The sequence below is a fragment of the Esox lucius genome, chromosome 13 (genome assembly GCF_011004845.1).
Source record: "Esox lucius isolate fEsoLuc1 chromosome 13, fEsoLuc1.pri, whole genome shotgun sequence".
Classification (NCBI taxonomy): Eukaryota; Metazoa; Chordata; class Actinopteri; order Esociformes; family Esocidae; genus Esox; species Esox lucius.
Window position 1 is genome coordinate 20046022 of NC_047581.1, and position 12223 is coordinate 20058244.

General features: G+C 39.9%; 2 protein-coding genes across 3 annotated transcripts; both read right to left on the minus strand.

Moving 5' to 3' along the window:
* Positions 1-259: 259 nt before the first annotated feature.
* Positions 260-3352, minus strand: LOC105027013 (nodal homolog 2-A-like). Its single transcript, XM_010898881.4, has 3 exons — positions 2326-3352; positions 914-1740; positions 260-817 (listed from the first exon to the last, which is right to left on the minus strand). Exons 1-3 carry the CDS (start codon positions 2615-2617, stop codon positions 665-667), a joined length of 1272 nt encoding a protein of 423 aa, XP_010897183.2. The 5' UTR covers positions 2618-3352; the 3' UTR covers positions 260-664.
* A 105-nt stretch (positions 3353-3457) lies between these two features.
* On the minus strand, positions 3458-10010 carry dguok (deoxyguanosine kinase). 2 transcript variants are annotated; one of them, XM_020052910.2, is made up of 8 exons: positions 9936-10009; positions 9537-9634; positions 5990-6099; positions 5681-5856; positions 5418-5565; positions 5116-5231; positions 4151-4250; positions 3458-3869 (listed from the first exon to the last, which is right to left on the minus strand). In XM_020052910.2, the coding sequence occupies exons 1-8, from the start codon at positions 9992-9994 to the stop codon at positions 3843-3845; spliced, it is 834 nt and encodes a 277-aa protein (XP_019908469.1). In that variant the 5' UTR covers positions 9995-10009; the 3' UTR covers positions 3458-3842. The 2 variants fall into 2 exon arrangements, with proteins under 2 accessions (XP_019908469.1, XP_010897175.1); XM_010898873.4 differs by having other exon boundaries at positions 9537-10010.
* Between the last annotated feature and the right edge of the window lie 2213 nt (positions 10011-12223).

Consider the following 12223-nt stretch of genomic DNA (forward strand, 5'->3'; position numbering starts at 1 on the left):
ACGTATTCAGTTCATCACCGCAGCTTCAGAACAGATGTGGAGCTTTCAGGGCTATAGTATCATTAAATAAAGATGTTGCTTTGAGTCAATTACAATCAAGTCAAAAGTGCCAGTGAAGATAATATGTCCTGGATTTATCACAGAGGATTAGATTCATTTCACACCTCAATGAAGAGAATAAAAAGCTTTAATATATACATTTTAATTGTATGTACAAAAATATATCTTGTAATAAAGTATTAAATGCGTGAACAAAATAGTCATAATTGAGGCACATTTTTACATCTTGAAATGACAAAAACATTAATTGTATATTGACAGTCTTACACCCAAAAATGGGTTCTATGTTCTTGAAATATTTAAATAAATAATAGTATATATTTACCAAGGATTGGTTCAATCTAAAGACATCTTTCAATATAGAATGCTACGGTTCCAAGTTATTCGTGACTTAGGCCTAAAATAAGTTATAGTAAGTAGGACCCACCGTAGCAAAATAATTGAAATTTAATGTGCCAAAGAACACAAAGAAATACGGAGCTAAATGGACACTAGACCTTCAAATAAATCCATGTGGCACATTAAGACTTATTTGCATGTTAAGCATTCCATGTTTTCCTTTTATAACAGTCTTTATGGTTGCAGGGGTGACATGGCAGCAGCATCAATGACAGCCACACTCTTCCACGATCATGTCCTCGTGATGCCGCAACACCACGTCTTCATCCCCGTAGTACAGCATAGACAGCGGGCTGAGACGCGTAGGTACGCAGGAGGGACAACCCACGCGATCTGGATGGTACAGTCTCAAAAGACTCTGAAAAATACAAGAAATAGTTTTATTTTATAAAAATTCACTAAAAACTATTATAAATGTAAATGTATTGGTATGTTTCTTTTTTCGTCATCTTACTTGCATGTACGCGTGGTTGGTGGGACTGAATGATTCATCCACTGGAGTAGGGCACTCGCCTTCGCAGCGAAAGGCGTTGTAGCGTTTTGGATACACAATCCACTCGTCCCAGCCGATCTGATCGAAATCTACCCACATGTCCACCTTTCTGCAAAGTGGGCGTTGAGCGGCTTCAGACACCGATCCAGTAAGATTAGCTGCTATTCCACCAGCCATCCGCATGCTCTCCAATCGGTTTCTCTTGTGGCGTCGCCCTTGAGCTACACGGCTTACTTTATTCAAAAATGTGTATTTAGAATGCTCTACAGTACGGATGAGAGTGTGTGCGCTCTCGCCATCACCAGGCATGTTTTGCTTGGAGAAGACAACCATCATAACCCGATCGGCTGTCGGGTGGTGTACTTTTCTTCGTCCATGCGTAAGATGCCTGATAGTGGGCACGCCAATTTCCTCTCCATCTTCCAGTGCTCCACTCATGGGTTTTTCCACCATCACATCTTCGACTCTTGCTTCTTGCCACTTGGTCAGTGAGTCGCCCTGGTTCAGCCAATACCTGAGGATAGCTGTCACGTTGAAAACCTTCCATGGAGACGTGGTGTCATTGGGTGATACGCCAAAGCTACCCAGGAGAAGGAGCTCCTCGCGGCAAAGTTTAGAGTCAGAGTCGCAGTCCTGCTTCAGCGAGTGATAAATCTCCAATGTGATGCGCTTAGAGGATGAGAACGCAGGTAGTCTGATCCGGAGCTCTGACAACTGCACGTCATCACTCGCAGAGATGGAGGACATGTCAAAAGTGACGGTCCATTTATCACCCACTTGATGACAACCTGGAGGAAACCACAAAGTGAGAAAACTTTCCGTGGGCAATCAACGAGACAAACTTTAGGCACACTTCACCACAAACTAGCCAAACCACTAGACAAATGTCAGAGCTTTAGAGGGAGGAGAGGAAAGAGCAGGATGTGTATTGTACCCTCTCCTCCCCCTCCTCCGTGTACAGACGTCTGTGGGGTTAATACACACACCCGCTCACATAAAACAGAAAACCCCTTTAAAGCCGAATAAGCATTGTGACACTTCTGGGCTGTAAAGAGGGAGGATCTGATAAACACAGATAAGACACCCTTCAACTAAAGTGCCTGTCAGAGATGGGAGGACAGGCAAGAAGAGATCTATGGATTGGCTCGGACGCTTACGTAAAACTACAGGACTGGTCAAACTACATCCATGAAGACTACAATACACATGCTAGTCTGTACTGCCATCACAAAAATACGCAACACATTTATATGAACAGTACTACAGTTCCTAAAACTATGTTAAATACATTTGAAAAAATGTATAAGAATCCTCTGAGAATGTTGTCGACAGTATCAAGGTTAACATAATTAAAAAATATATAATTTACGCACCTTTTGCTATCAGACTGATGACAGAATCAGAATTCCGAAGAGAAGGGTTTTCATTGGCTGTGCTTAAAGGGCTGACAGTCACGGACAGTGGAGTGTCTGCCGCCTTTAAGGAGCGGTACAGCTGCATCATGTAAAGAGGGTACCTGTTCGGATAGAACGAATTAAGATGTCCTAATTTGGAATCCGATGAGTTCTTGCGATGTCGCGAATGGTGCAATGGTTTCGTCGAACAGCCAAATCTGAAAAAGCAGACGAATAGTGCACAAAGTATGAGCCGATCCAAGCCTTCCATTTTAGACTGCAAAAGTTTATCCAATATAGCGTTGTCACGCGGAATGTAAAATACGGGGAGATGGAAACTACTATTCTCCTTCCTCTAGCTCGTCTTGGTTCGAAATGCGCTTTGAGCAGACAGATTCAGACAGGGCATTTATAGTGGACAGCTGCCCTTTGATGACCCCAGCCATCACAGGCATTTCAACAGCCCCTCTGATCCTCAGTGCACATCAGAGAGGAAAAGACAGCATTTAGCCAAGGTCATTGTCTTTCGAAACTGTCCAGACATTTACATGCATAGTTCGTAGAACTTCTAAACATTTTGTCGTTATTGCCATCCCAACTGTTAGAACACCTTTTTTTTTTTATCACACCTTAAAGTATTAGTTAAACTCATTTTGACCCATTTTCATTAGCCAGACAAGCCCCGCGTATTTAATTGTCAGAAAGATTACAGACGCACATTTCTGTAACTAACAAATTAATACATACATACATTTTGGTTGAAGTTGGTTGAAGTTTAAACTTAGCTATTTGTTTTATAAACATTAAACAAAACTTAAATAAAAAAATATAAACAATAACAAAATTATCAAAAATATTACATCGAAATCAATTTAAGTGCTTCGATCAGGAAGCAAAAGCAATTTGGAGGATTTAGAAAGAGTCAAATAAATTGGTCTTTAACCAATTTTAACCGATTGAAATCAAACTTCAAATGTTTTGCATGTTGGTCGCAGTAATGGTTTACAAAGATTACACATTAAATTAAATAAATATCTAGGTCTATAGGTAAGACTGATCAAATAACATTAACCTCTTTCATAATTCAATTTCAATGACTTTACTTCCAAAACACATTTATATAGAATATTTATTGATGCAGATCTCTGCATTATATCCAACTAGTATACCACTCAAATTACAAACAAAGCTCTTGAAGGATGTGACTCAATCTAAATACAGGAATAGCAAAATAACTGAGCACATGAACATATCAAAGTAAACATGAGGGGAAACCTACATCTTGAATAAACCTACATCTTAAATATTGTCCAATATAGACAGCTCTATTCAAGAACAATTACTTGGTTAAAAGCTTTTGGGACCCATATGCTACTAGCATCTGCAACGAACTACCTGGAAAACCCACAGTTTATTATTTCACTGTTGTATACTGAGTTCCAAATGGTTGCAGATATCTTGATCCTATTTAGATGACAGCACAATTCACAGGGTCCTCATAGTCTACTGAAGAACTCCTTCACCTGCATAGAGGGAAACAAGACCCACATAAACCCAATATCAGAAACAATCTTAACATTGTGAGAGATACTGACATGTCAAAACAAACAAACAAAAACATCAACAATTTTCCAATGTGATCTGCACAAAATAACTGTCAATGACATACCAGAAATGTCAAAGACATACTCCAGGACTGTAATATTGCCCCCATGTGGTCAAACTGAGGTACAACCCCCAGATAGACAGAAGTATTAAATGCATGTCTGTGTGGTTCTGCATCAAAGAGGAAAAGTAGCAGTACCTGTGTGATAAAGGAGGCCTGAACATCAGGGTTATTCTCAAACTCTAGACTGGCATCCAACACCAATACAGGCACCTTGGTCAAGTGCTCAAAGTGTAGCCTGAGAAGAGAGAGATGGCATTAAACACTGACCCTTACAACACTTAGCATACTTCACAATTAGACTGAACACAGCCATATGTTAGGGCAATGTTATATTGGGGGTAATGTTTTATATATATATATATATATATATATATATATATATATATATATATATATATATATATATATATATATATATATATATATATATATATTTTAAAAACATTATATTATAATAAAAGTAAACTATTAGTCTCACATAAAAAAATAACATGATTTACATTTCAGTCATTTAGCTGACAATCCTTAACAGAGCTATTTACATATAAAAGTTTGGAGTCTATATAGTACCTTGCCATTTATTTTAGTTACAGGGGGAGAGGGAAAGAACAAGCCAATTAGTTGCTGGAAATGATTAAGTGGCCATGATGATACAGTGGATATAAAGTCTACACACCCAGGTTCTTGTGATGTAAAAGAATGAGACAAATATAAATAATGTCAGAACTTTTTCCACTTTTAATGTGACTTATAATGTGAAAAATTCGATTGAAAAACAAACTGAAATCTTCGAGGGGGGGAAATAAAAACCTTACAATAACCTGGCTCTTTTGATGTAAAAGAACAACCTCCCGAATTCTAAATGAGGGGTGTGTAGAATTTTTATATCCACTGTATGTTTGGAAATTAAGCCAGGACATCAGTTAACATCCCCACTCTTACAAAAAGTGCCATGGATTCATAGTAGCCACAGTCAGGACACCATTTTAACATCCAATCCAAAAGACAGCACTTTAAACACAGCAAATTCCAGTTCACTGCCATGGAGCCTCTGGATTTGACATGCACATTTAATATAGAGGATATGTTCGTGTGCTCACTGGGTGCTCTTCTCTACGAGCCACTCCTCATGCTGGGTGTGTAACGTCTCCAGATAGTCTAGCTGCACTCCTTTCTCCTCTGTCCTTCCCCGCCGTCCCAAGCGCTCCAGACATATCTGACAGGAGCACAAACAACCTACTACTCAAAACTTGAACCTCCCTAAAATATACTGCCATTTGGCATACAACATGTGCGCAGGTACCCAATTATCCCAATTATCAATGTTTTCTTCATATGTTTGGCTTTGAGTCACCCACAATTAAAGCAATTTATACTGGCATGTGCGTGTATATGCCTTTACCTGTGGGGGGGCTCGGAGGTAGACGATGCCCTCCAGCTCCACCTGATGGCCAAACTGTTCCACCAGGAAGGAGTGCCAGCCCTGGTAAATGGCCCACTCCGTCGAGTTGATGCAGCCCAGCTTAAACATGTTCAGCGCAAAGATGTACCTGAAGAACGGGAGTGTACACATGTAAGGGAAAGTGACAAAGATGGTCGGCTTGGGTCCAGCTGCACCACATACAACAACGGACCCAGAAAACGCACCATGTAGGCGATCCTCACCTGTCACTGTACACAGAGCGCTCAAAGATCTGGACAGGGACGCCCTCTGAGCTGAGCAGGCGTGCTGGCGGGGGCTGCAGTTGGGTGTGCATGCGGCTCATGCATGAGTTGGTCTGGAAGGTGTAGGACCAACGCTGAGGGTCCTTGTACATCATATCCAACAGGTTGCTGGTCGTCTGCCGCAGAGGTGAGACAGAACAGAGTGACAATTATGCTATTTACACAATCAAGAAACGTTCTGTAATCAACAAGTGATTATTCATCATCCACACCGAAGACTTTTCAACATTGGTGTTGACTGGCGCTTACCTGTAAAGAGCCACTTTCTATGCTCTGCCACATTCCAATGGGTTCAAGAACCACTTCCCAGTCTTGGTCAGCAGACTGCAGGAGTCTTGCAAAAGTTGACTTTCCAACCGCTAAATTAACAGATAATAAAAACAGCACTTCACAAAAATCCTATGATTGTCCCTTCTGAATGAGATGATTGGAGCATGACATCTACGCTAACAATTATACGAGACTTGATTTGGCTGACGCTTTATGCCATTCTTAATCATGTGTGGATAATTAGCAGCAAACACTGAATGTGTTGCATGTTTATTATAATTATGAATATACTGTAGCATAAACATTTCTGGGGAAAAAAGGATATCCCCCCTAGCCGATCAATGTCTGCGGCTGGCTTGGACTGCGCTCCAAAACCATGGTATAGTCACGATCTCCATATTGAAATGCAGTGTAACTACAGTTATTGTGATCCTAATCATTATAAGGGGTGCTTGCCAAAGCACTCTTTCATAGTCTTAATAATAACATGATTGGATTTCTAAAGGATAAAAGCTATCAACACGAAGCTTACTCTTAAATGTCAACACTGTCACAATTAGGGTGTCCTGACAAGATGGTTTTGGCATCATTTGTGTATTATTTTTAATTATCAGAACATTTAAATGAGCTCCTAAAGCATTTGAAAGGAACTAAAAAGTACCAAAGAATTGAATGGGGCCAAAAACATCTCCTCCTATACCATTCAAAATACCAATTACAAACCAACAGGTATATGTTCACACTGGCGCAACTTCAGTGCTTCTATTTGTCTACTTTTTTAATAATAAGCTTTAAAAGTTCACAAAAGCTAACAAGGTTTTAAATTACAGCCACAGGGATAAAGAGGTATTTAATTAAATAGTCATCCTTTTTTCCCAGAGACATGGACCAGTATTAGATTATGAAAGAGCAGAATCCGTACGGGCCATTTAGAAAATAATAACACACAGACCAAAGATGCTTTGTGATCTGACTGTGCCCAGACCTTATGATTGTAATCATGATCATGCCAAAAGATGCATGAAGGTGTATGAGCACCACAGCTAGTTTGGCTGACACAACTCAATTTAAAATGCAAATAGACTTTGCAATTCCATTTCTACATGGGTATAATGCATTGCATTTTATTTTTTGTGATGTAGAATTCCTGACAATTAGAAAGAAAAATAGCAAATGATGCTTAATATTTTATTTACAAGGCCTGTCCAACACAACACTGACACATTGAAAAAGTGAATGTGAATGCATACAACATCATCATCATCATCATCTTCCACTTATCCGGGGCCGGGTCGCGGGGGCAGCAGTCTAAGCAAAGATGCCCAGACTTCCCTCTCCCCTGACACTTCCTCCAGCTCTTCCGGGGGGACACCGAGGCGTTCCCAGGCCAGCCGGGAGACATAGTCCCTCCAGCGTGTCCTAGGTCTTCCCCGGGGTCTCCTCCCGGTGGGACGGGACCGGAACACCTTCCCAGGAAGGCGTTCCGGAGGCATCCGAAACAGATGCCCAAGCCACCTCAGCTGACCCCTCTCGATGTGGAGGAGCAACAGCATTGGTAGGGCACTGTTTCCCTCTCCTGAGGCGCCGGACGGTTTGCCAGAATCTCGTCAAGGCCAGCCGATAGTCCTTCTCCATGGCCTCACCGAACTCCTCCCAGGCCTGAGATTTTCCCTCCACAATGCATACATGAAAAATCATCTGCGTTTCCATTTCATTTACTGAAATCGGGTAAAAAATGTAATCTCAATTCCCAGGTAACTTTAGTTTTAAACCAAATATTGCTTGAAAAAGTGTCAAAACTCATATGTAATCGTTATTGCAAAAATGATTTTGCTATTGCGTTTCCTCATTCCTCCTAGCAAGCGTGCACATCGTTAAAGCAATCAAAGATGCTACTTTGCATAACTAGTAGGGTCTTGTATGTCAATCAATAAGTTCAGCAAAAGCTTCCTGAACTAAAGTGGGCTAGAAGTTCTCCTTTAGCGTACAATTATCACAATAGTTCAGCTGAAATAAACAAAGCAGTACTACACCAGCAATACCTTAGTTTATGTAGATGTATGTTATGTGGGGCTAATTGGCTAAACAAGTAGTAAACAGGGACTTTGTGGGAGGAGAAATAAGACAATCTGGTACAGTGCTTCTGCAAACTAGCTATGCAAAATTATTACTCTCTGGGATTCACACACACACACAACAGAACATTAACAGACAACAGCACAAGGTGAGAATTACTACAAGTTTTATCTAAGTTAGATAGACGCTTTGCACAAGAGCCAGGTCCCCAGCCAGGTCCCCAGCATCATCAATTGTGGGTTCAATTACAGGCTCAAAATTGCCAAAAACAAATACATTTCTTCTCAAACATGTCAGTCTATTCTTGTTCTGAGAAATGAAGGCTATTCCATGAGAAAAACTGCCAAGAAACTGAAGATCTCGTGCAATACTGTGTACTACTCCCTTCACTGAACAGCGCAAACTGGCTCTAACCAGAATAGAAAGAGGAGTGGGAGGCCCCGGAGCATAATTGAGCAAGAGGGCAAATCTTGCTCAATTATACAAAACCCCAGTCTCAACGTCAACAGTGAAGAGGAGACTCCGGGATGCTGACCTTCTAGACAGAGTGGAAAAGAAAAAGCCACATCTCAGACTGACCAATAAAAAGAAAATATTAAGATGGGCAAAAGAACACAGACACTGGACAGAGGAAAAAGTGTTATGGACAGACAAATCAAAAGTTTTTTATGTGTTCGGATCACAAAGAAGAACATTAATGAGAGGCAGACTAAATGAAATAATGCTGCTGGAGTGCTTGGTGCCACCTGTCAAGCATGATGGGGAGGCAATGTGACGGTCTGGGGGTGCTTTGGTGGTATTAAAGTGGGAGTTTTGTACAGGGTAAAAGGGATCTTGAAGAAGATAGGCCATCACTCTATTTTGCAAAACCATGCCATACCGGCACTTGATTGGAGTCAATTCAGTACCCATCAAGCCAATCCAAGTTGTGAGAGATGCTTCAGGAAGCATGGGGTAACATCTCTTCAGATTACCTCAAGAAACTGACAACTAGAATGCCAAAGGTCTGGATTGGGACAGTATAATCTTTTGTTTGTGCTGCCAAACTAGATTGAAAATACACACTGCTAAGCACTATGCAAATCATGAAGGCCCTGTGGATATTCTGAGCAGGCATGACTTCTTGACAAGCCACTTTCTGATTAGAAAAACACAAAACAAACAACAAAAATAAAATTTAAAACACCATTATTGCATATCCAATTTTAACATAGATTAGAAACAGACTTTTTCTGTTTGACTAATGTCATTTTTAATTGGAAAACAAATGTATAAGCTTACTTAGTTTTTCCATTGTACAAAATAATCTAAAAACCAAATCAACTTCTAAGACCAATGGAGAAATTTACTGACTCCGTAAGTGACCACAAACCACAATTTATCCATTTAAAAAATAATAGAATCAGGTGTAAATAACGCTGCACGTTTTCTGTTGGGAAATCAAACTTACCAATGTTGCCTTCTATAGATACCCTCTTTACTTTGTTAATCTTGTCCATAGTCGGGGTATTTGAACGACTGAGTGATAAACTGCGTTTAGTCACCCATCTAGGAAATATTGCAGGGATAAGATTTTTGTTTTTGTGGGCATTCCAAATATACTTCCGCTTCTGAATCGAACTGCTGCTAAGAGTTTCGATATACCGCGTGCAGACTGTGTGGGTATTACAGTGGGTAACCACATTACAAATAATGGACCGGTAAAACAAGTTCATGATGACATTTACTGACAAGCGGATCACTTGGTATCACAAAATAAGCACAAAAAAGTCAATTTCTGTCATTAAATACTTCTAAACGATCGGAGTTATGTAATTATTACGTAATTTAATAATAACCATCACTGTACCGGCATATTGCACGCAAATTCATCGGTATACATGAACAGAATCCATCAATTAGCGTCATGCGGGCAACATCAGAGATTCCGTAGCAACAATAAGACATCCGGTTTTCGAATTTTGCGTTCAAAATAAAAGTCAGCGGTAAAAGGCGATATGAATAATATTAAATTCATCCATTTTGCCGCTTTGCTTAGTGCATATTGTAAATATATATGAAATAAAAGGAATATCTACATATAAAAAATATAAACTAAAGAAAAGGCTGTTTAAATAGTACTTCACGAAGGATGAATAATATTCTAAGGTGGAGCACATTGAGAAATGGAGATGGAGTAAACTATTGTTATTAACATTTCATATTTTAAAAATTAGTTGATGAATCCTTTATGATGTAATTCATGTTACTTTGCTGATGTTCATTAGTTATATATGGGCTCTTTGAGCTAAATCAAACAACACTATACTTTCCACCTCTTCCACCATTGCCACACGTTATAATATACTATACATGGGGTACTGCATCATAGAGCAAAAACTATTCCATATGCCAGAGTGAATGTAGTATAGGAAATGTTCAGGAGAGTGTCTACTAACCAAATAAAATGAGATTTGGATGGGAATTGTGTGCTACATCGAGCCACACAATACATTCCACACCCTCTTCAGAACCCAAGGCAAAACCCTATAATATAATGTACATGGGATACATATTGCCCAATACAGAAAGAACTATTCTATATCCCCGTTAATGAATGTATTGTAGGAAATGTTCAGGAGACTGTATAGTGATTATATGCTAAAAAATAAACTGGCACTATGTATTTGCATGAATGTAGAGCAGGTCACTTGCCAAGAAGTTAGCTGATAGCAAAATCTTTAACTATTTCCTTTACACAACTATAATGAAGTTGTTGTTGAACAATGGATTGTGAAAACATTGTTGAATTCAATGCTTCTAAATGGGAAGTGGCCTTTTTGAAGTGACAAAAAGGTTTCACTTGATCAGCTCTAAGTAATCTCTTATGGCATTCTTGAAATGCTGATGTAGTATTTAGAAAAATCTAAATGGATAACGATTCATCCAGAGTATGGTTGGAGAAGTATAAATACTGTGGAATCACAGAAATATCTGATTCTGACTCATGTTTTTCTACATCACCATTGTGCATCCTGGTGCCCATGACCATCCATGTCCCTGTCGCCAGTACACCGATTTTCCTTCCTTGGACCACGTTTGATAGGTATTGACCACTGCAGAGCAGCAACACCCCACAAGGTCTGTAGTTTTGGAGATGCTCTGACCCAGTCGTCATCACAATTTGGCCCTTGTCAAAGTCGCTCAGATCCTTACGCTTGCCCATTTGTCCTGCTTCTAACGCATCAACTTTGAGGACAGAATGTTCACTTGCTGCCTAATATATCCTACCCACTTACAGGTGCCATGATGACGAGATGATCAGTGTTATTCACTTCACCTGTCAGTGGTCATAATGTTATGGCTGATTGGTGTATATAACCCCTTCTGTACGTATGCTAACCCCTTCCCTATTCCTGCCAACAAAAATGTGTACGTCATCAGCCCAAATAAGTGTCAAAATCCAGCATGGACCAGAAAAGCGCCCCTGTAGATTTTTTACCCGAATTACATTATCACAGCACTCAATCTGTACATCTCCTTCCTGTTGCCAAAAACTGGGATTTCAATTGTATGGGAGGGAAGAACTGAGTTTCTATTAACTGTAAAGATGTCTGCAACACAGGCACAAAAAACTGGTGTTCCAAACAATTCGTTTAATCATTACACCATCACACTTGCTGCATTTCTTGTGTACCCCCCTCCCACCCTCCCCCCGTAAGTGATTAGTTGTCTGAAGAGAATATCACGCGATGATATGTCTGTATTTAGTCTAAGCTGATAATACAAGTTCAAGTTATGCTTATTGTGTAACATGCTGTTTTTGCACATATGATGCAATATGTATTTCATATCCATTGAGTTACATTGTGGCCAGTGGTATGGGCGGAGTAAAATGCCAGCAACAATTCCAAATCTACAGTGCCCCTTGGATTTCCAGAATACTTTGAATCTACAGGCATAGGATAGTTTTTGCTCTATGAGGCATTATGTATTTAATGTCCATTGAGTAATTGTTTATAGCTTAGACTTTTATTTTTAAGACAAATCCGAAAACCGGAAGTCTTATTGTTGCTATGGAATCTCTAATGTTGCCAGCATGACGCTACTACGCTAATCCACGGCCAGCGCCGGATGTTTTGGCACAGGTAACCAGGC

What these genes read in the sequence shown, in the direction of transcription:
- dguok (XM_010898873.4), bottom strand. Translation starts at nt 9,801, where the DNA reads ATGAACTTGTTTTACCGGTCCATTATTTGTAATGTGGTTACCCACTGT. An exon ending in CGCTCTGTGTACAGTGACAG is followed by an intron (nt 5,566 to 5,680) that starts GTGAGGATCGCC and finishes CCCGTTCTTCAG; the next exon opens with GTACATCTTTGCGCTGAACA. An exon ending in ACCTCCGAGCCCCCCCACAG is followed by an intron (nt 5,232 to 5,417) that starts GTAAAGGCATAT and finishes TGCTCCTGTCAG; the next exon opens with ATATGTCTGGAGCGCTTGGG.
- LOC105027013 (XM_010898881.4), bottom strand. Translation starts at nt 2,617, where the DNA reads ATGGAAGGCTTGGATCGGCTCATACTTTGTGCACTATTCGTCTGCTTT. An exon ending in CATCAGTCTGATAGCAAAAG is followed by an intron (nt 1,741 to 2,325) that starts GTGCGTAAATTA and finishes GGTTTCCTCCAG; the next exon opens with GTTGTCATCAAGTGGGTGAT. An exon ending in CCAACCACGCGTACATGCAA is followed by an intron (nt 818 to 913) that starts GTAAGATGACGA and finishes TGTATTTTTCAG; the next exon opens with AGTCTTTTGAGACTGTACCA.